The sequence below is a fragment of the Pyxicephalus adspersus genome, chromosome 8 (genome assembly GCF_032062135.1).
Source record: "Pyxicephalus adspersus chromosome 8, UCB_Pads_2.0, whole genome shotgun sequence".
In the NCBI taxonomy this organism is placed as follows: Eukaryota; Metazoa; Chordata; class Amphibia; order Anura; family Pyxicephalidae; genus Pyxicephalus; species Pyxicephalus adspersus.
This window is the reverse complement of record NC_092865.1, coordinates 59,254,968-59,276,339: the sequence shown is the minus strand read 5'-3', so window position 1 is coordinate 59,276,339 and position 21,372 is coordinate 59,254,968. Positions and strand designations below refer to the sequence as shown.

Genomic DNA, 21,372 nt, shown 5'->3' with positions numbered 1-21,372 from the left:
AACTCAGCATCCTTCTAGTCTTTAATGTTATAAAAGAGCAAAAGCAAAAGGACTTCAATGCTTCTGCTGAGATCTTTGAAGGTGTATGCTCCACAGTGCCTGAAGCTACAGAGGACAATGCAGGTTTGTTTAAAATCTCAATTACGGCTCATTATTTTAATAAAAAAAGTTACTAGTTGGCCGGAGGTACTGGACTTACAAATTTACTTACATTACAAATTTGTTAAAGCTTGTAATGCTGTAATAATTCTTGTAATGCTGGTTTGAAAAACAGGCTGAGTTCCCCCTGGGGAATCAGGAAAATCCAAAAGCAGCATCAGGGTATGGGAAAGTAAACTGAATAGCTTAAAAGGACTTGATAGTGGCTACTCATCACTGTGGTCTCCTGATGGGTAACCGAAGAATGGGAGCTAAATGACCAAAAAGATCTCCATGGATGCAGGAGATGAAATGTTCCTTTGTTTGGTGTAGTGACCAGCATGAGGTTCGGTGTGCACAGTGTAGTAATGCAGAAAGAGCGTCAAACACCGAGTTATGGTTTTTTTTTTACCATGTTTAGTGTTTTGATATGTAGTGTCTGGAAGGACTTCAATAATAACAATGTATAATATCACAAATGGTTAAGTCTTGCATCCTTTGGGCCTGTACCCCTCTCATATTGGTTATTTCTCTGTAATACCATTTATTTGAGGTTGTTAAGCAGAAAAGTGCAAAATACTCCTATAATTATTAACTTCTATGTCCATATTTACTGTTCTTGGTTGGCAGGGATTTGCTGACAGGTAGTTCATAAGAGAGGCCTGCAGGCCCTTATTTATCTTTAATTGTACCAGATGAGGTTCCTTTGTCCGCTTCAGATGCAAATCCTTTGCTACGACAGGTAGACACAATTTACTATAGTAAATTACAGCATCATTAAGTGAGCTGTGCGGTAAATAGGCCGCCAGTAATTTATGTGGCAGGGGCTGTCATCACTGCGACAAGCTGGAAATTTGCCTGTCAGAAGCAAGGAGGATATACAAATAACCGATTATTTGATGCCTTTCACACATCAAGTGTCCTCAGTGTTTGTAATGTGATTTTTACCAGCGTCATTATTATTATTAGTGAGATGTGTTTGGGAAACTGAACTCTCTGCAGGCGTAGGGCTGGGCAGCCTCGCTGCAGCAAAATTACATTGGCCTTATCCACATTGTGCAGCTTGTATATTCAGACATTTATCAAAAATAAAGTAATTAGAAAATATGCAGTAGGCACATTTGCCGTCACTTTTTGCCCCCTTTTCATTTTATTCAAAAAACTTTAAATTGATTGTTATTTCCAAGCATTTAAGTTGCTTTATGATTATAAAGAACATCCAAATTGGCAACAGACGTGAGAGGGTGATGGTTCATACACAATGCATCTGATTTGGCATTTAAACTTTGAATGTCTGCTCTGCCAATCCTATAATTTATATCAGTGGAGAACCAAGAAGCTGGCATTGGCTTATCAGGGAGATCTGTAATCAGGGCAATATTGCTACCCTGTCCAGGCAACTGTTCCTCCAACATTGTAGTAGTCACTGGAGACTCCTTAGTAAAGAACTTTGATCACTACCCAATAGAAAGGCTTGCATTGCAGGCTGGCAAGCTGGCATTCCAAGTTACTAGTCATTATAGGTATATTAAGTGCCCCCGAAGCTACCGCAACAAAATGCAAGTATGTCTTTTCTTGGTGCCTATTTTTGACTCGTTATCTTAGGTTAAATTTTTACCTAGGTAAGCATTTGCTTGGGAGTGGAAAAACCAGGTTCTGCGATAATTCATTGCAGAATTACATGAAATCCTGAAAACTCCTGTCCACTGATCATTTTTCTGTCTGGGTTAGCAGTCCAAATTGGAAAATCATCCTAGGGTGACACCCAGGGCTCCCTTTAAAGATACAAATAACTAAACTAGAACAAGAAGTGCTTTATTTAATGGATTACCGGGTGGAAATAAAGGAAAGATTAAAAAAGACCAATGCAGCCACCACATCTAAAGACTGGTAAGCTGCAATAAATCACATTTATATTTTGGGTTTACATATGTTGTAAGAATAGTTTAAAAAATTTACTTTGAAAAATGTAAACCAAATGCAAAAATGACTGTGTGAAAGAGCTAGTTATATCATTAAAGTGTGTTTTAAAAGCATCCTATTTGCAGATACAATTTTTTCTAACTTTACTGTGAATTAAAGTTAATAGTAGCAGTATTCAAAGCTGTGTTACAGGAAACACTTTACTCCTCACTTTAACAGCTTCACAGGTACAGGATGATAAAATGCATATGTTCCCTTATTGTAAATGTGGATATTTTCAGCTCTGATAAACTCCTAAAGCTCTGGTTAGAGATGAGTTTTTTTTAATGTAAGCCAGAGTGTAATTTATTTAGTGTCTGTTTAGGTGGACCTGTAGTCTCTTCTCACACCTAGTACTGTACAGAGACAGTCAGTTCCATCATACTTATCACACAATTCTGAAATCATTTTCCCCATATTTCATACCAAGAAGATATTGAAGGGTGAGAGCTCAATAATCAGCAGCTGTTTCTGAACTTTGCTCAGAGGTATGATTACAAAAGGCCAGCTTCTGGTCATGTGATTGATGATGGAGAGCAGAAAAATTCCTGGAAAAATATTTTGCAACCATCTGCCTCTTTTTTATACAGTATTTTCGGAGTGTTGCAAATTTGACAGTAGAGTAAAATCCACTACTAATCTGATCATACACTACGTGACCAAAAACTTGTGGATACCTGACCATCATGGCCACCTATATGAGCTTGTTTGATATTCCAAAACCAGGGGCATGACTAACTACTTAGACTACATTTTTCTCAGCTTTAAAGACCTATACCTACGAAATAGCCTTTTACAAGGCTTTGTCTGGGGAGATTTTACTTTACATTTACCCAAAAAGTTATCTATGAGGTCACATACTGTGTTGGACAAGACCTGGTTTGCGATCCGCATTCTATGTAGGTCACTGCATACAAGTTTTTTTGGAGTTGGCTTTGTGTACAGTTATGCTAAAAGAGGGGGAAAAAACATCAAATTGTTAGTACAATTGAAAGCCTGCAGTAACACAGTGACCTTTTCAACACAGGGGAACCCATTGACATATCTTTAATGTCTTCAGGGAACCCCTACTATAATTACTATATCCACAAGTTACAGTAAATTAGCATTGTGGTCAATAGAAAGAATGCCCAGCGGGAGGTCTGACACCCTTATTGATAGCCAAAAAGATGGTGTGAGTTAAACTGACCTAAGAAGAACAAACTAGAAACCTTGGAGGAACACTAGTTGAGACACACTTGTCTAAAATGTCAATGTATGCTAGAACAGGAACTGGAAACACTTTTTGCATGACAATTTGGAGCCACAGTTAAAGCAATACAAATGCTCTGATGATCGGATGTCAGCAAGCCTTTGCCTATATAACCATCTGCTGCTTGTGTCAAAAGACTACAATCCACTTTCACATTTTTGCTACAGTAAATTTTCCCTATGTGCTTTAACACTCTATGAACCTTTCTTTGTTTTTTTTTTCTTCTTCTTACATGTTTTATATCATTTACAGCATTTCTACATATATCTCTTCCAATCATCATCTGATGTTCCTTGGCCACTTCATTCAATTCCCTCTAAATTTCTTAAACAAGCGCTTGAGTGAATAGCAGGTGTGAGCTTGAGAGGCATAAAATGCAGCCCATCACAGAGACACTTTCTGTGTGCAGGTCTATTTAACCGAAATTAAACTCTGCATAAAATCTTCCTAGTGCCCCACAGTGCACATTACAAGCGTCTCCTAGTCATGAACTGCAATTAAGTGCATGTAATAGGTGTTCAATGGAGTCTTGCTTAAAGAACAAGCAGATGACCTTTTAATAGGAATATGGGGAGACAACATTACCGACATTAATGTAAAATTACTTGGACGGTTGCTCTAGATTAACTGAACACAGCAGTTTCTGCTTGGCTCCAGCCACATAATCCCACAGTAGGGCTAAAAATGTGCCAGTACTGATTAAATACTATCAGCGTGTGACAATAGTTTAGTGTCATCCTCAGCACCCGTGATGGGAGCTCTTGGGGGTGCTTTGCGGTTTATTATTCGAGACCATTGTGACCCTGATTTCTAGAAAGCTTTGTCCAGGACTCCTATAACAAGTTGGATAAACTTTTGTTTATGGTTGTAGTTTAGTAGACTTCTGTTAAAAATATAGGGCCCATTTCACATATCTGCTATGGGTGCATTTTAATGTTCTTTTCACTACATGTAAGGGACTTCAATCAAAAATGATGGAGGGAAGTTGCTGTGTATAAAGAGCAGCTTATACAGCTGGTCCCGTCAAACACAAGGTGCATGAGGGATACAAATGTATTAAAAATATGTGGTTACTTTTGTATCCACTCTTATGTCTTCAGCTGTAGGTCCTTTTGATCTTCGGACAAATGGAAGAAAATAATAATAATATTATGATATATATATTTTACCAAAGCCTTGTGAGGGCAGTGCTAGATGGGATGTATGTACCGCCTAAGCAAAGGTAATATATTATTTAATGCTCCAGGAGATGTGTGCATTGTCTGGTTTTTCAGTTTGGGACATTTCTATTCAATTGGCTGTTATTATCCAGGAACCCTGGAAATCACTAACAAGCCATAGTACACAAGTGTTCTGTATGGTTTTGAAGTTTTGTGTTGGTAAAATGAAGACATTATCTAGCTTGCTTTCCCAGGGTGTTAGTTAACTCCGTCTTGTATTTCTTAAATAAATTTAATGAACACTAAATTGCCTGGAAACAGAACATCTGTCAGATGTACTTTTTAATGTCATCGGTCAAGGAGTGTGATCTTGTTTTCCACACCTCATGAATAATTCATTGTGTTTGTGAGACTCTGAAGCTAATTTGAAGGAGGGAGAATTTGACGTAGCAGGGAAATAAGTTGTTGACTTTTTCAGAAAAAAAGGGCTAAACCGCTAATGAAGGAGAGCTGAACATTTCGGCTGTGAAACTCCTAAATGCAAGAGGACGTTTTTCGCCTGTGCAGTCTGAACTATTCTATTTTTGGTGTAAACGTAAATATACAAAATGTATTGTGGCAGCTGCATTAGGATATAAGTGGACCAAAGTGGGACTGGACTGCAGAAAGACAACACGCTGGGACTTCCCATTGGCAAGGTTTAATATAGATTTTCATACTATTTGACGTTAATTGATTTTTTTTTTTTTTTTATTTTTTTTTTTTTAAGGTTTCATTTAAAACAGCAAGGATTATTTTGGTAGGCTCTTTGGCTAATATAGATTCAATGAGAACCTGTCATGACTAAGTTAGTGCAAGAATATGGCTATTCAGCTCATGCTGTGCTTATGTGGGATAAAGCAACAGATTTACTAAAACTGTCACCTTCCTAAGAAGCTTGCATTCACTTTCCCACCACACTGTTTGGCCTCCAGGATTTATAAATATGGGTAGGGGGAGACTTTGTCTCCTTTCCCTTTTTTATCATCGGGCTTGAATAATAATTATTATTATTATTATTATTATTATTAAGTAATTGTGACTTGGAGCTGATTCGGAGGTTCCTCTTTTCCATCCTGGTGGCCAGAGGAAGGCATATGGAAATTATGGGCCTAATCCATTCCAAGTTCTACAAGACTAGAAAAGAAGACTATCATAGGAGAAACTGTCTAACATCTAACCTAGAATAGATTTCTTAAATGCAATTTCTCTTCAATTGGCATATTTTTTCAATACTGGACTAGATCCATTCAAGGTTTGCTGGATTACCCAGGTTCTCCAATGATAGTCTATGTTCACCAGTCTTGGAAAGTTTTAATAAACCAGGCCCTATGTGTTACTGGGTAGGATGAAAGTTAGGTGAACCTGTTGCTTTGTCTCATCTTGAAAAGCACTAAGGAATGCCAAAAAAAATCCACTGTAAGTGTTGTCAAGCTCCATATATGTGAATTTACCACAGGTGTTGTTCTTACAGTGTGTATTATTCACAAGCAATGTATTATAATTATTAAAATGTGCTTTTTATGCAAGGCCTAATTTAATAAACCTTTTTTTTCAGGCTGAGGACGAGTTTGTCTACTGGCCAAGCCGTGAAGAATCTATGAACTGTGAGGCCTTTACTGTGACTCTTATCAGCATGGACAGGTTGTGCCTCTCTAATGAGGAGCAAATCATCATTCATGACTTTATCCTTGAAGCTACACAGGTAAGACTGAGCTGATCATAAAATATGCCATATATCATTGTTAGATAGACAGGTTCAACCATTTATTCTTTATGACAAAATCTAACATGGTTTCAATAAATTACTAAATATTAATATGGGAACCTCAGTCAATGCCACCAGAAAAATGCATAAAAAAGTTTATCAAAAACAAAAATGACTTCTGGGAAAAATTAACACTGGATAAACTGAAAATAAATAGTAGTCAGATTGCATAGAAAAATAATTTTTGCAAGACCGCATTGCTAAAAAAAAAAAAAAAATTGTTAAATTACTCCATATTGGGTTTGCAGGAGCAAGAAATGAAGCAAAACATTTGAAGGTCCTATGCTTATTGCAATATCGCCCGTAAAAGGGCTTGAAGGTTTTTGAAAACATTTCCAGGAGTGCAATATTCAAGAGAATATTGTGCTATTTTCCTTTACAAGTAACCATCTGTATTGCAGGTGACATAAAACTGTAATAAAGTCAGGAATTATATCTCTTTTTGCTAAATGGGCCTATATATATTTTACTTGTAACACTTACAATGTAAAATTTTAATTTTTTTGCTATCTCTTCCATTGTAGGATGATTATGTTTTGGAAGTGCGTCATTTCCAATGTCCAAAATGGCCAAATCCAGACGCTCCGATAAGCAGTGCATTTGAACTTATTAACGTAATTAAAGAAGAAGCTCTAACGAGAGATGGACCTACCATTGTGCATGATGAGTAAGTATCGGTAATAGTAGAATATTTGGTATGTAATGCTAATAATCCAAGATTCCAAAAGCACAGCTATCTCACAGTCATACCAATATTGCATAGCAGAAATGACTGTCTTACCCTTTAAAGCCTATCAATCCTAAATAATACAACAGACCCATAGGCTGCCTGGCTGCTTTGTGAAGAGGTGAGGGAACAAAAGGGCACCAACACTGCACAGAAATGTGTTGGTTTTTCAGAAGCAGATGAAATGTAATGATATGTGGAGAATGATGTAATAGAGGAACTTTAGCCCAAACCTGTGCAATTACAAAAGCCTAATAGAGCATCAGTGCATGACAATAGCAAAGGGGCATGTTTAAATGTTGGAAGCCTTGCAACATACTTTTTATAAAATGGCTTTTAATTACAAGGTTGTCTACCTCAATAGCATAGCTGCCTGGTAAGTAATCCTCTATTAGGTTACACTAACATCATAAACAACACTGACACAAAAGCTCTGCAGTTGAGTAATTGGAAAGTGTTTGACTGTAATGTTCAGAGCGGTCCAATCAACCAACCAATGGAACAGGCATGCAAGGAAAATTGGGGGCCAGTAACAGTCAGACTGGGGAGAAATAGCTAGATATTCTTCATCCAGGAAATAAATCAGCCTCTGAGTTTCTGTAGGTTCTAATGCACATTGTGAGTAACTTACAATGTGATTTTAAATCAGAATAAGCAATTCCAATTCAGAAGAGATACTCCCTGCAAAGTAAGTGATAGGTTGTTTCTTCAATCCACAAACCTCATGCTCCAGCTTATCGTGTCACTGGTGTGTGTCTATCCTCCATAGATAGATCGCTGCCAAGAGCAAGGGTCATTATCTACAGCATGCTGGCATTGGACAAGCGTCTCTACTTTGGCTGTGGCTGCTTTCTGAAGCAACTAAACCTTTGCACAACTTTTGTTTTGATACACCTAGATTTAAACTAAAAATTCATTCAGGTTTTAGGTGTAATTAAGAAACCATGGGGCATCATTAGAGACAGATACAGTCACCAGCCTAGAGTAATTAAAACTCCTGCCTTGTAGTGGCCCGAAACATACGGTTAGGTTCCTTTACCTATCCAATTGTCTTTGCTTTGAATTGCTTTTTGAGGCAGGAATTGGTATGAATGGTTCTACGCAATCTGTAATAATTGCATCATACATTAATACTCTGTATAGAAAAAAAAAAAGATTGAGAAAATATACATAGCCACACACCTACCTAATGCATTAATATGATGCACTCAAGAAGAGTAATACGAAAGCATAATTATGAATTATACTCGGTAAAATAAATATTGGTACAATTTAATTGAACTTCTGTCGCAAGGTAACGGAGCAGTTACATAAAAGAATAAATAACTCGTCTCTGCAGAGGTCCTTCCAAAACTTGATTTGGTTAAAGCTAAAGCATAATTCAATGTTTTGCACAACATTCATTATGTTACATATGAATAAACAGGCTGCCTGGCACATTCGTCATAAATTGTATTTTTTTTTCCTAGCCATAATGCACATAGTCCTTTCTCTAATTATCCCTAAAGGAAATGTAGTTGAAAATGAGTTTTTTTTTTTCCTTTTCGAAGTAGAAATTGCTGTAAATTTACAATATAAAACCCAGGAATAATTATGTCCACAAATTAGTTTAAGAAATATGAATCTCCAAATGCCAAGTCACAGCTGTATTAATTTGATGATTTGTGCTTTAATTTGTTTGGAGTTTGAGGTTATCAAATTCCTCTAGAAAAATTTGCAAGTCATTAGCCCGCTGCCATATGTTGCCAGATTGCCAGCATCTGATACTTTAAAAATTATTTGGGCCATTTCCATGCAAATGTCATGTTCTTTCCTTGGACAAATGTGAATCTTATAGAGTGTGAGAAAGCTGGAGCAGGATTCATTTGTTTTTTAGAGAGTAAAAGTGTTCTATATAAAAAAAAAAAAAAAAAAAAAAAAAAAAAAAAACTTAGTCTGCAGCTAAAGTTGTTTCAGTATTTCTTTTGCAAGTTCTAGAAAACTTTTTAATCTACTGGAACATTTTTTTGTTAATCTACTGGAACATTTTTTTCCATTTTATTCCAATTAATATTACAATTGAAATTGTAGTCTGTACTATGATCAGTTTAATAGGTCATGAAAAAAAAGGCACCTTTATTGGTGGAAAGCCGTCAATACCTCCGTGACTCTGGACTAGTCACTCCCACGCCGTCCCATCTTCCTTCTTCCCAGCGGGGACTGGATACCGGGTGCTGCCATCTGCTTCCACCTTGCTCCTTCTTCTTGACATGAAAAACGTTGGCACTATTTTCTTAAGAAACCTGCAGCCTCCTGGAATAAGTAACATGTATATCCTAGGAGCTGCAGGTTTACCCTTCCATCTTCACTATTGCAGCAGTAAAGATGGAAGGGAAGGGGTCATCAAACATAATAATTATTATATTAATTAAAATATTATATTAAAAGGTTTTTTTTATCATTTACATTTTTATATAATGTAGAAATCTGATGATAGATCCGCTTTAAATCAATCTCTTCCAGTGACTACAAGTGTTTAGGGTATCATTCAATAATTGATCTCAATTATGATCAATATTATCATTTTACCTAATTAAGATATCAAAAAGGGGTTTGGATTTTAATGCAGTGGCAAAGTCTTGTTGAGGGACACTTCTAATAGTCTTCAAATGGTATTACATACCAACAAATGTGTCCAAGCCATTTTAGCCATGTGCCGACATATCAAAGGCAAGCAGGTTTACATGGGATAATTGCTTTTCATTTTAATCACTTTTTAAGAAGCTGTAAGTGTACCGATAAAATTGTCCACCACTGTATATAAATTATATGTGGGAAGTGGGTTCTACCTTCCAGTATGGTAGATTCCATACAAGAACAAAGAAGTTGTTTAACATAGCAGTTATGTACAGAAAATAGAGAAAATGGTTTACAGTTATGGTTTATAGTTTCAGTGTGAGGGTGGATGACCAGCAGTAATCACTCTGTGACTTCTTGTATCTTCTGGAAGTGCACCACAACCATTACAGGAGTGCCTCGGACTTTACAGTGGAGGTCTAGTGCAGGGGTCCAGGAGAGATAATTCCACTTCCAAGTACATACCAAGATGTAAGAACCCAGTGACAGATTCAACACACGAGCATCCTTTTAAATTACAGTTTGTCTTTCTCCGCTTTCAACAATAGCGATTGCTTCTTTAGTACAACAGATGACTTTGAGAGCATTGTTCATTAAAATTACAACAGAATGTTTGGAAGATTGTGCTTTCTCCTAGCGGACACCACACAACGACTCTTTGTGTGAGCTTCAGAATTATATCTCTGAGCGTCTTCAGAGAGTATTGTGGACAAAGCTGCGTTAATAGCGCCCTTGACCTCATTAGCCGCATGTTACTTTTCATTGGCAATTTTCTCCGTATGAAACGTGACAACAGACACAAATGAAAAGGCAGAAAGCAGGACACAGATAGCAGAATGAAGTCAGGGTCAGTAATTAGACATGGACATTCCTATAGGACTTCTGCAACTGGACTAATTGGATAATCAGACTCTAGTGACAGAATAAGATGTTCAGCTTCCTCTGTGCAGCTAACAGCGCTTATATTCAACCTTGTTTGGCATAATTAGAACAGCATATTAGCAACTAAGGAAGATATGAACAAGAAGTTGAACATATTTCAGATAAAACTTCATCAAGCTGCCAACTGAAACTTTAAAAGGCACAATACACTCAAAGTGGTCATACTAAAAAAATGTATTAACGTTTCTAAAGATATATGTAAAAAAAAAAATATTATTTAAGTTTAAAGAAAACCTGGGATTTGGCTATTTGGCTAATGTAAGATACCCCAGTGCTCATACAAAAAAAAAAAGAAACTTTATTTGTGCTCTTTTACTATTTAAGTAAATGAGTATAATAAAACAACAAAGTAGAGTAATGGCACAGCAACATTCAAGAAGACCAAACTTACTCAAGGTGGCTGAAAACCTAGAGTTTTGTTTCCCAACAAAAATACTTAAATGGAACTAAACCCCACTAAACTTACCTGTCCCCATTCTATCCTAGGGCACTATTATCGTCTTCCTTTTTTTCCTAGTTGTGATCTTCGTCCATCTTGATTTGGCGGGATGATGTAACTGGTGCACATGCACACGAGTTCATTCAGTCCTGGCAACTGCAGGGGAAGCCAGGATTGTTGTGTATCCTGGGGACCCATGCACAGCTCAACATTTCTGATAGTTCCACAGAGTGATCAGGCAGATAAAAATGTCTATTACAGAATCCACCTGTTGGGCACCCCTGGTGTAGGTGATCAAGAATGAATGGGAGCGCAAAGCCAGATGAGGAATTTTGTGTTCAGGTCAGTGAGTCAAAATATTGATGACGAAGGCAGCAGGGCAACTAGTGTTTTTAGAAGTAGGACAGTAATGGCAGCCTATAGATTCCTTAATCAAATGAAATTCAAGCTATAATTGGGTGGTGATTGTGGGGTACTTTTTTGTGTTCACAAAAAATTTGTTCATGGGCACTGCCTCTTCCAAGTCTAGATTTTTTGAAAATCAAGTACATAGCTACACGTGTAAAGACTCTTGTACAGCAAAGCTTTTACAAAGCATTCAGCAAGGTTACGTGTTTCTGCTGAAAGAGAGGAAATATGAATTACCATTGGTAAAATTGGGTGGCTTTAATACATGTATTGCACTTTCTAATATAGTATGCTACAACACCAACAATTAAAATATTTATTTTATTTCAGGTTTGGTGCTGTTTCGGCCGGGACGCTCTGTGCTCTTGCCACTTTGTCTCAGCAGTTGGAAAATGAAAATGCAGTGGATGTTTACCAGGTGGCCAAGATGATTAATCTAATGAGACCCGGTGTATTCACAGACATTGTAAGTGACCTGGGAACATGATGCAGTTGGGAGAGGGTGCAGGATAACTTTTATTAGTGTGTATGTGCAATTTACTATATATATATATGCCACTCTGCAACAATATGAAAGATTGCTGACAGGTTAGAGGATCAGATCTTGGCAGCTTCTGGCAGGATGATTCACCCTGAGGCTCTTGAGGTAGGATATCAGTCTAGAGTTTCAGAGCTACACACTGGGCATAACAATTGAGATCTCACTTTTGTTTATTTATGCAGCAAAGTACATCATTCTTCAGCTTCTGAATTTGTCTCTTTACCAAATTTTCATCTTAGATACAAATAAATACTGGGAAAGATGCCAACTGGCCCTTAAATGTAAGGTACCTACAAATCCTAACCTCACTCATAAGTCTAGGTCCCCCTAAAATTGACCCCTAACCTCTGCCCAAGCCCTCACACTAGCATTAAAGCCCAATAAAAAAATAACCCAGCCATGTTTAAGAAGAAAATGAAGCACTCGCTGCATTACTCACTGCAATAATCTCCAATCCTGGGTTGAATGGCATGCTTTCTAAAAGCCCAGGGAATCATTGACCCATTTCTGGACACACATTAAGGGGTCCTGGACTTGCAGGAAAATGCTGCAGAGAGCAGCTTTACCTTATAACTTACTGTTCTCAGCAGCATGAAAACCTGCCCACCGCCAGAAGGGAATGAAGAAGAAAAACACCCTCAACGTCATGTAATTAAATCAAAGACTCACCAGAAAAGGGTGTTTTTACATAGAGTCCTGAAGAAAATTATATTTTAAGTGGAGCTGGGCTGTGTGCTCCAAAACAGTGATTAGGAAATGAAGCAAGGATAAGAATGACAATCCTGGTGCTTGCAGCTTTATAAATCAAGTTGGCATTCGTAGCTCCCACATGTCTATCCTTTTAACTTGCTAGCTTCTGCCAACAAATGGATGTCTCAGTCTAGCTGAAAGATCTTTGAATTAGAACAAAATAGAGAAAAATGTCCTTTAAAAAAATGTAAATGCTTTGTTGGAATCTTCCAGTCCATGGAGGTGATTAATCACAAACCATACAAGCTAACCGGCATATTTAATAAGCTAAAGAATAATGATGCTGTCGGAAAAGGGATAATGTTTTAGATGCAGCCTTTATATTGCCCAGTGGTCCTGCAGATATACAGCTGTCTATGGTTTGACAGGTTACCAGAGGTAAGCAACAGGAAACCAGCCTGAAATAAAGTCCAAAAATGTAATGGCTATTTCTGAAAATTATTATTGTGGGTAAGGATGCCCAGAAATGTTCATACATTTTTACATATTCAGATAATGAAACAGATTACAAATATCTATGCATAAAACCCGGTTGGTAAGCTTTTTTCCCAATGCATACTTTTTAATCTCTGCATTTCAATAGGATTTTGTTTTGGCACTGTGCTGACTGGTCAAGATGTCAGCAGGGGATCAAACACTTCTTTCCTCACTGTAGAAGCAGTACCAACTCTTTTTCTATACCAATGTTTCTCAACCAGAGTTCCTTGTTGGCTATCTGTAAAGAGTGACATTCTTCCCAATGGCAAGCAATGTAAGAAGCTTTATTCCTACAGACCACAATGCTAATATACTGGTAACTTTGGATATACTAATTATAGCTGGGGTTCACCAAGACCCTATTTTGAAGAGTTCCTCCATGCTATGAAGGTTGAGAAAGATGTTCTATACAGTAGTGGTACCAGGTCCTTAGAACATCACTGTACAATATTTTAAACAGATGCATACCAGTTCCCCATATTAATATAGTGTGTAATGCAGCCTCAACATTTTACCCTTGAAATAGTTTTAACGTCTTGGTCTGCCAAACCCAATTTTTTTCAGGCTCTCAGAGGAAAAAGCCTCAAATTGTTGGCCTGTAGAAATAATGCCCCCAGACAGTGGTGTCAGGAATACCACCTTTATAGATAACTAAAGTCATGCAGCTAGCGTATCAAGTGGTTTGGCCCCAGAACTATGAAGCCCTTTAACAAATGGGAGGTCACTTGGAGGAACCCTGGTTGAGACTGAGAATGGTTGTCCTAGAGTGTTTTTCTTACTGGAGACGTATAACTTCCTTGAAGTGGATGTTAAGTTAAAATAAACCAGCTCATCCTATTATTGCATTGTTTTAGGATTTTCTGCACAGGATCAGTACCAGTTCCTCCTCTTTATTATTTTTTATATAAGATCATTACCAGTTTCTCAGTGTAAAGCCAGTTTATCATTTGTTTTACTGTATCCTATAAAGTGCCAGTTCCTTATATTTATTTATTGCCGTACTTTTGTCTATACAGAAGCAGAACCAGTTGTTCAAAAACTTTGCCTTTTTTTTTTATACAGAAGTATTTTTAGTCCCAGACAAATGTCTTGTTTTAGTGTTTTCTGCCCAGGAGAATTACCAATTAATGTTATTGGTTTGATTTACTCTTCTTTTTTTCTCCCCACAGGAGCAGTACCAGTTCCTCTATAAGGCAATGCTAAGTTTGGTCAGTACAAAGGAAAATGGTGGTCCAATGGCATTAGACAAAAACGGAGCTGTTCTTGTCAGCGATGAATCAGATCCCTCACAGAGCATGGAGTCTCTCGTTTAGGTAGCAGCTCCCCACGAGGATAAAGGCACTACGTTTGTAAAACTTCTGACCTTCTAGAGACAGAGTGGACTTTTTTCGAGGCCTTTTATTTGCCAGACTATATAGGTTATACAATAACCCAATTACTTTTTTACACTGATAAAATTTTGATATTTATTTTTTGCCATTTTATGTCTTAATGGTATCCTACTGAGCATTTGCACCTCTGTTCATTTCACTTGGTGAAACGCAATTTTCTCTAGTTTTGCACTATATGATCAGTGTTACTGCCTATAACCGCTGTAGGACACGGCAAAAGCCCAACAAAAACATTCCCTAGATCCAACTCATGCTCTTTTAAACGCAATTTTTTTTTTACTTTTTAAATCCTAAATGCGGGCACAACCTTGTGTGCTTAAGCGATATTCAGCGTATAAGTGGACTAGGAACTTGTGACTTTTGCCTCTGCTGTTTCATGGGCAGAGATCAACAAAACCAGGTGTCAGGCAAGTTGGGAAGATATTGTTTTACCTCCTGGCTAGCAAAGGTTTTTCTTCATTATGGGGCCCACACCCGGCACCCAGGCAAACTGTGCATCAGTGCAATGCTGCATATAACAAAGTCAAGTGTAAGGAACAGATTAACCCACAAGTTCACCCAACAGGGATCAAACGCAGGCTTATTATTCTGTAACTTAGGTGACCACTTTCTTTACTTTTGTGTTTATTTAATCGCAACACTAGCACATTATTATTATTAATATATGCTATGCTCCGGAACACTTACTACAAGGCATTCCATTCACTCCTGATCACTTTGTCACCTGATCATGTGATGTATAGTTTTTACTTTGGTTCTGTTCACATGCCACCCTTTTGTTATATAAACTGAAATTTGGATATTATGTATTTTTTTTATATTGTAATTTGTATTTTACTTCATTCTGTGAACCCAAATGAGCACTAGCTTTGGTTTCTCATTTGCAGCAACAATTCTGTTTAATTCATTACGCAAAACGATAAACTTATTTTTTATCAAATTTCTGCTTTGGTTTTACTAAGTCTGAGTGTTTGCCGTGGGCCTAAATAGATTATATAGTCAGCTTTGCTTTTATTGCCTTTGAAAATGCACACCAATTTATATGAGGCAAGTTTTAGCCTAAAGGTATATACACAGATGGACAGCAAACACAGTTGGCATATTTGGCAGATTTCACACTGTGACCACATTTTTGTAACTTTCGAGAGCATCTTATTTTTATTAGGAGACACGCTCACACACGCTCAATACACAGCCATGTACACAGGAATCACAGTGTCTGTTTTTGGTAATGTCTGCAATCAATACCATGTGAATGTATACAGATAATTTAAATTCCATATTATACTGGAGATGGAAATGGCATTGAAGAATTTGCTTGTTCCGTTTAGAACCATGGAACAAGTGTATCAACAGTAAAATCTCCAAAAAGTTAAAGTACATCAAAACTTAACTGAACGGCATTTAGTTTTCTGAAGAACTGTGTATTCTGAACAACTGTCATTTTCTTGTACACATTCACCTTTTAATCATTCTCTCATGCCAATATTGCTTTTTTTGCCACATCCTTTCTACATGTGTTCACTCCGGCATCGGCTGCACATCACGTTCTAGACCGCCTATGTGATAGTAAAACTGTGGACCATGTTCTGACAGTGAGACAGGTTTATTAAAGCTCTCTTAGACTGGAGAAAATGAACTATCATGAGAGAACCTCGATGATCCAGCAAACATGGAATGAACCTGGTCAGGACTAAAAACCAACGATTTAGCAAATAATTATTTATCTGTCTGTCCCAGGTCTGCTGGATCACCCAGGTTCCCCCACTTTGGTCTATGTTCTCCAGTCTTGGAAAACCTAATAAGTCAGGCCCAGTATGTCAGCAAGGCTGCTGGTAGGGTTCAGCAGGGAAACACGTAAATATAACAATACAGTAGCATAGTTGAGCGTTGTCCCTTGTAGCAGGATCACCATTCTTTTTATGATCTCCACTGATTTAAACTAAAAAATAAAATTGGGAACAACTTTTAAAATCGCATGATTAAATTATGTGTATATACAATTTTAATGATGGGTCCCAATAGCAGTTCCTGACATATGTATTAGTCTGATTTTAGATGCTTTTGTACAAATATGGTCACGGTGTGGTCAATCGGCAATATAAATCAGTCAGAGCGAGCTCCATCAACCAACAACTGTTGACTTCTTATCCTCATGGCCACCAATGCAGTTGGAATAGAGAAGAAGTGTTTGGCCTAATCTTTTTGTTTCTTCCTAGTAACTTTGGTACTTAATCCACAAACATCAAACAGGGGGACTTCAAGGTGCATTGCTGTTGCAAAGGGGCAGTGAAAGGGATGTGAATAGTATTGGACATGACTTTTGTGTTTTTGTAAGGTAAAAACAACATGGGAAGCAATTTACTAATACCTATTGGGAAATTAAACCTTTATACCATAGTATTTTACAAAATAGGATAAAAAGCAGTGCAAATTCATCTTGAAATGTATCTAAATGTCAATTTCAGACAACCTTCCCCATAGTAACCAGCTGTTTTCCACAATTAACAAAATCATCATTAAAAACCAAAGTCTTGCCAACTATAAAACACTATAGCATTGGTGAACCTGATGGAAACAAATAGATTTATGTCTGATAAAACTAACTATTTACAATGAGACAGGTGAAAACCTAACCAATGAAATAGCCAAAGGAAGCCCACTAAAGGCTAATCATCCAGTTGCTTTCACCTTTTATTTAACAATAAAAGAAGCCTCCTGTTGGAATGGTTGCTACCTGTTAGTGCTGAGATTCTGAGGACTACTGTTTTCTGGCTCCTGGAATTGGTGGAAGTTCTGGTTCAGATATCCCCCTCCACCATGGAGAATTTGCAATGCTTTCAGGAGCCGTGGAATTGAAGCCTTTGTAAGAATGTAGAGACCTTCTGACAATTGCCTTTTAATGATCACCTATTGGCACCCCATCTCCTGTATTCCCAGCCCTGCCAACCTGCCCTGAACATTGCATAAAGGCCTTTGTTTAACAGTCAGGTTCTCCATTTAGAATGTGTAAACTAGGAGATTAGCAAGGAAATCTTTCTAATAAAGGTTAATATAGGCAACCAGCAGCCAACCCTATTCACCAATATCTTGAGCATTTATGTTGGTTGTATACAATATTTGATTCCAATTATTTGAGTGAGAAGACAGTAACTTTGGTGGCTAAACGATCATGCAAGGGATAAATGTTGATTCAGCATGACATTTAAAGAAGTAAAAAGTTTTAATTATAAACTGGTTTCTAAACAATTTTGTATTTGTATGAATGAAGACTGTACACAAAAGTTTTTTTATGGATACCACAAAAAGTATAAGATAATACTTGATTTTATACATCATACTGTTCAAATCATACTGTTTGGCAATCCTTGCCCGTGTCTTCGTTCTTTTTCTGTACAGTGTGGCTGTGGCCTAAGGACAATGGTAGTGTCTGCTTTGTGGCCTAAAACAGCTTTGTCAGTAATGCTCGGAGCTTCAAGTGACTTGTTGGGGTGTATTTTCACAGTAGTTTATCCTATATATCAGGTTTTGTAGAACCCTTTTCTAAAGTAAACCCATGCCTAGACTAATTATACAAGGTATGTCCATATTCTGAACAAGCAGTAAAGGACTTTAGAACAAACCATCATTGACCCCATCATTATGTGTAAGCGTAAATGAGAAAATCCTCTTAAGAATTCACTGCCAGACACCAAGTAGTTGCCATTTTTCAAAAATGTTCAAACATTCTTTTGGTGCTGATGAGTGGTATTCAACCAGCCCTAATTTTGGTCTAATTTGGTCTAATTTTTGGGGAGCTGTGGCCCAGCTGTTTGAAAGGTCCTTCTGGTGGCAACAACTGGTAGCAGATGTTTCTATGCTGCCACTGAAACCCAACTAAAGTCTTGTTGTGATATTTAGAAATCTTTGGAAATGAACAACTTAACATACAATTAAAAACACCAAGAGGTGCCAGGGATGGCATATTTCAAAGCTCTTCTACTGCTTGCTAGGAATATGTAATACTGTCCAAAGTATGGGCACAGGTGCACTTTAAACTGATGAATGATGCTGAACTTAATGTGAAATGACGTAAAATATATAGCCACTATAAAAACTGGTATTTCTGGAAAAAAACACTCAAATGGAAGGTTTAAAAAGCTGCTATTTTAACCTAAATTTTTCTATTATCCTAAACATCCAAATCCTTGAAACTTTGCAATTCTACGCACATTTGCTCATTAAAGGATTTTTTTAAGAGAAATGTTTGAAATAGTATTTTGTTTCCCTAGAATTATTTAAATTGGAACCATTCATCTTTTTCAAGCAAGAATTGGTGCCTTAAAAACTGCTAGGCCCTTTTGCAAAGTGTAACTTGGAGATGACTCAGACCTTAACAAAATTTGAAAAGTGAAAGTTTGCTGTGGAACATCTGAAAGCTTTTATTAAGCAAAGGAATGGCTAAACAGTACCCTGAAACATGTGCCATTTGTATGGAACTTCTTTTGAAAAATGGCAAGCCACTTTTTGGTAAAAGCGGGTACCTAGGTACGTTTTAAAGCAGGGGTGCCACACAGGTGGATGGCGATCTACCACTAGATCGCAAAGGCGACGCGAGTAGATCGCGGAGCCCTGCCTGTCAAAATAAACTCTAACCCGCGCCAGGAGGTATTAAGTCCAAGTTTTTATTGTTGGTAGATCATTTTGACTTGGTCATTTTAAAAGTAGCTCGCAAGCCAAAAAAGTGTGGGCACCCCTGTTTTAGAGCCTTAAAGTAGTATACCTGCAATGTGTATTTTAGGCTTTGCTTCCTCTAACTGCTATATGGAGAAAGATTTGGTGATGTCACTTTTGTTCTTTGTTTGCTGAAACATTAGAAATTAAACCCAAACGTTTTCATGGCTGCACACAGAAACACAATGCAGAATTAGGAAAAGCAAGTTAGTAATGGGAAAAACATCAGCTGAAGGGAGTCTATGAAGTTAAGTGGCTAGTCCTTAGCCCTCTTTCTTGATTTTTTTGGCTAGGTTTCCAAAGTTTAATAAAACACAGATTTGTCAGTTCCAAATGTGGAACTTTTTACATTTAATCCAAAAACGAGTGAGTAGGCAGGTTTTTTTTTTTTTTAAATGTCAAAGAGATATTCTATGTCTCGCAATGTCCAGCAATTACCTGCCTGTCTCAATCTTCTTTACTATGTACACTCAGCTATATGTACTGCTCAGTGTACAATGTTGACATATGCCGAGATGACTGAAGTCTCCAAGAAAGAATGTGCCAGGGTGACAGTGTAGCACAATTCGGAGACAAACCATTGTCACCCGGTAACAGAAAATGTGTGAACAAGACCTTTGTGGCCACGATATGTTTAATTTTATTGAAAGCTGCAGATTAGAAAATATTACTTTTGAAGTTACATATAATTAGAAAATTAGTAATCGGGTTAACCTCTAGCATTGATCTATATAATGACATCTCCATGATTAACAGCCACCATGACTTGCTGCCCCCTACATTAGGATAGAAATGCAGTGTACAGGTAAAATTCACAAAAAAAAAAAAAAAAACAGAATGGTTTAGCAAAGAAAAAAAATGGTATGGCCAGATATTTTGCCAATCCATGCACATTTCCTCATGTCTTTTTCTCTATTCCTCACAGTTACTGAGCATTGATGTTTTATAAGACAATTACAGGGGACACAGGGGGAAACTCCTAAAATGAAATATATGAATAAAAACACAAGTCACACAGAAAACTGCTAACATTGTATGAGCGCCACTAGAATCAGATTCAAAGTAGAGTATTCATGAAGTTGTTCCCCCTTTTTGGGAACTTCAGCAAAATACTGTAAAGTACTGTGATAAAAAGCTGGTAAAGCCGATATTTTCAAGATCTTTCGGACATCATATAAAAATATATATATATATTTTTGTGTTTTGGCACTTGACTAACACTCACAGTCCGATAAGGTAAGTAAGGTTAAAAAAGTAGTCTGTAACCAGGAATTGGAGAACATGGTTAACACTGCATAGACAAAGACATGTGCTCCATCTCTCAACAATGTCACAAGTGTTTAGAATTTATCTGGCTAATCTTTTTGACTAGAGACTGTTCAAAAATATTGGTCTTGGCCAGCTGTTGCCATAACTAGCAGACAAGTAATCTACCAGAACAGGTAATCTACTGATAACCTAATGACTCACTTGCTGTTCTTGTTCATGTCACAACTAGCTCAGTTCTTTGTCGGCATTAAAACAACTACAAAACAAGAATGAGGTTAGAAGGTATATGGCCCATACCATGAAAACAACGGAAAGGTGAAAACCTGCGCCTGTAGAAAGATGCAGCCTGTCTACCGCCATGAAAAATTAGTTGCCCTTTCAACGTACCTTGAAGGCATGTACACAAGTGTTTTCCTGTTTTACTAAGTTAAAGGAAATGGCTATTATGGCCAGTGGTGAGTTTTATGTATGTTGGTGGGTTAAGTAGTGTTTGGCATCTAATGTCCCCTAAATAAAATGTGTACTTCATTTTACACTTTTAAACGTAATAGACCAGCCAAAGACTAGCATCAACAAAGCCTCTGCTATGCCCATCTATGATTTCGTTTTGCTTACTGGAAACTTCTTTTCCTTGACCTTATGGAAAGATATATCCCAAAGTAGCCCCCCCCTATCTTTTCCATGTAGACAATCCTTTTTTGCCCCTTGATCAACAGCAATTTTAGATTTACAGTTGGCCAAAGGGCAGAATGAAATAATGTTTATGGATCCACACACTAC

At 37.3% G+C, this 21,372-nt stretch overlaps 1 protein-coding gene across 1 annotated transcript in view; it reads left to right on the top strand.

Annotated features, from left to right (window-relative positions):
* PTPRG (protein tyrosine phosphatase receptor type G) overlaps positions 1–15,550 on the top strand; it is a 324,449-nt gene extending 308,899 nt beyond the window's left edge. The window contains exons 26-29 of the mRNA XM_072421218.1: positions 6,110–6,256; positions 6,844–6,986; positions 11,782–11,917; positions 14,389–15,550. Coding sequence (XP_072277319.1) covers positions 6,110–6,256; positions 6,844–6,986; positions 11,782–11,917; positions 14,389–14,532 — 570 coding nt within the window. The 3' untranslated portion in view covers positions 14,533–15,550. The remainder of the gene's footprint in view (positions 1–6,109; positions 6,257–6,843; positions 6,987–11,781; positions 11,918–14,388) is intronic.
* Positions 15,551–21,372: the final 5,822 nt, after the last annotated feature.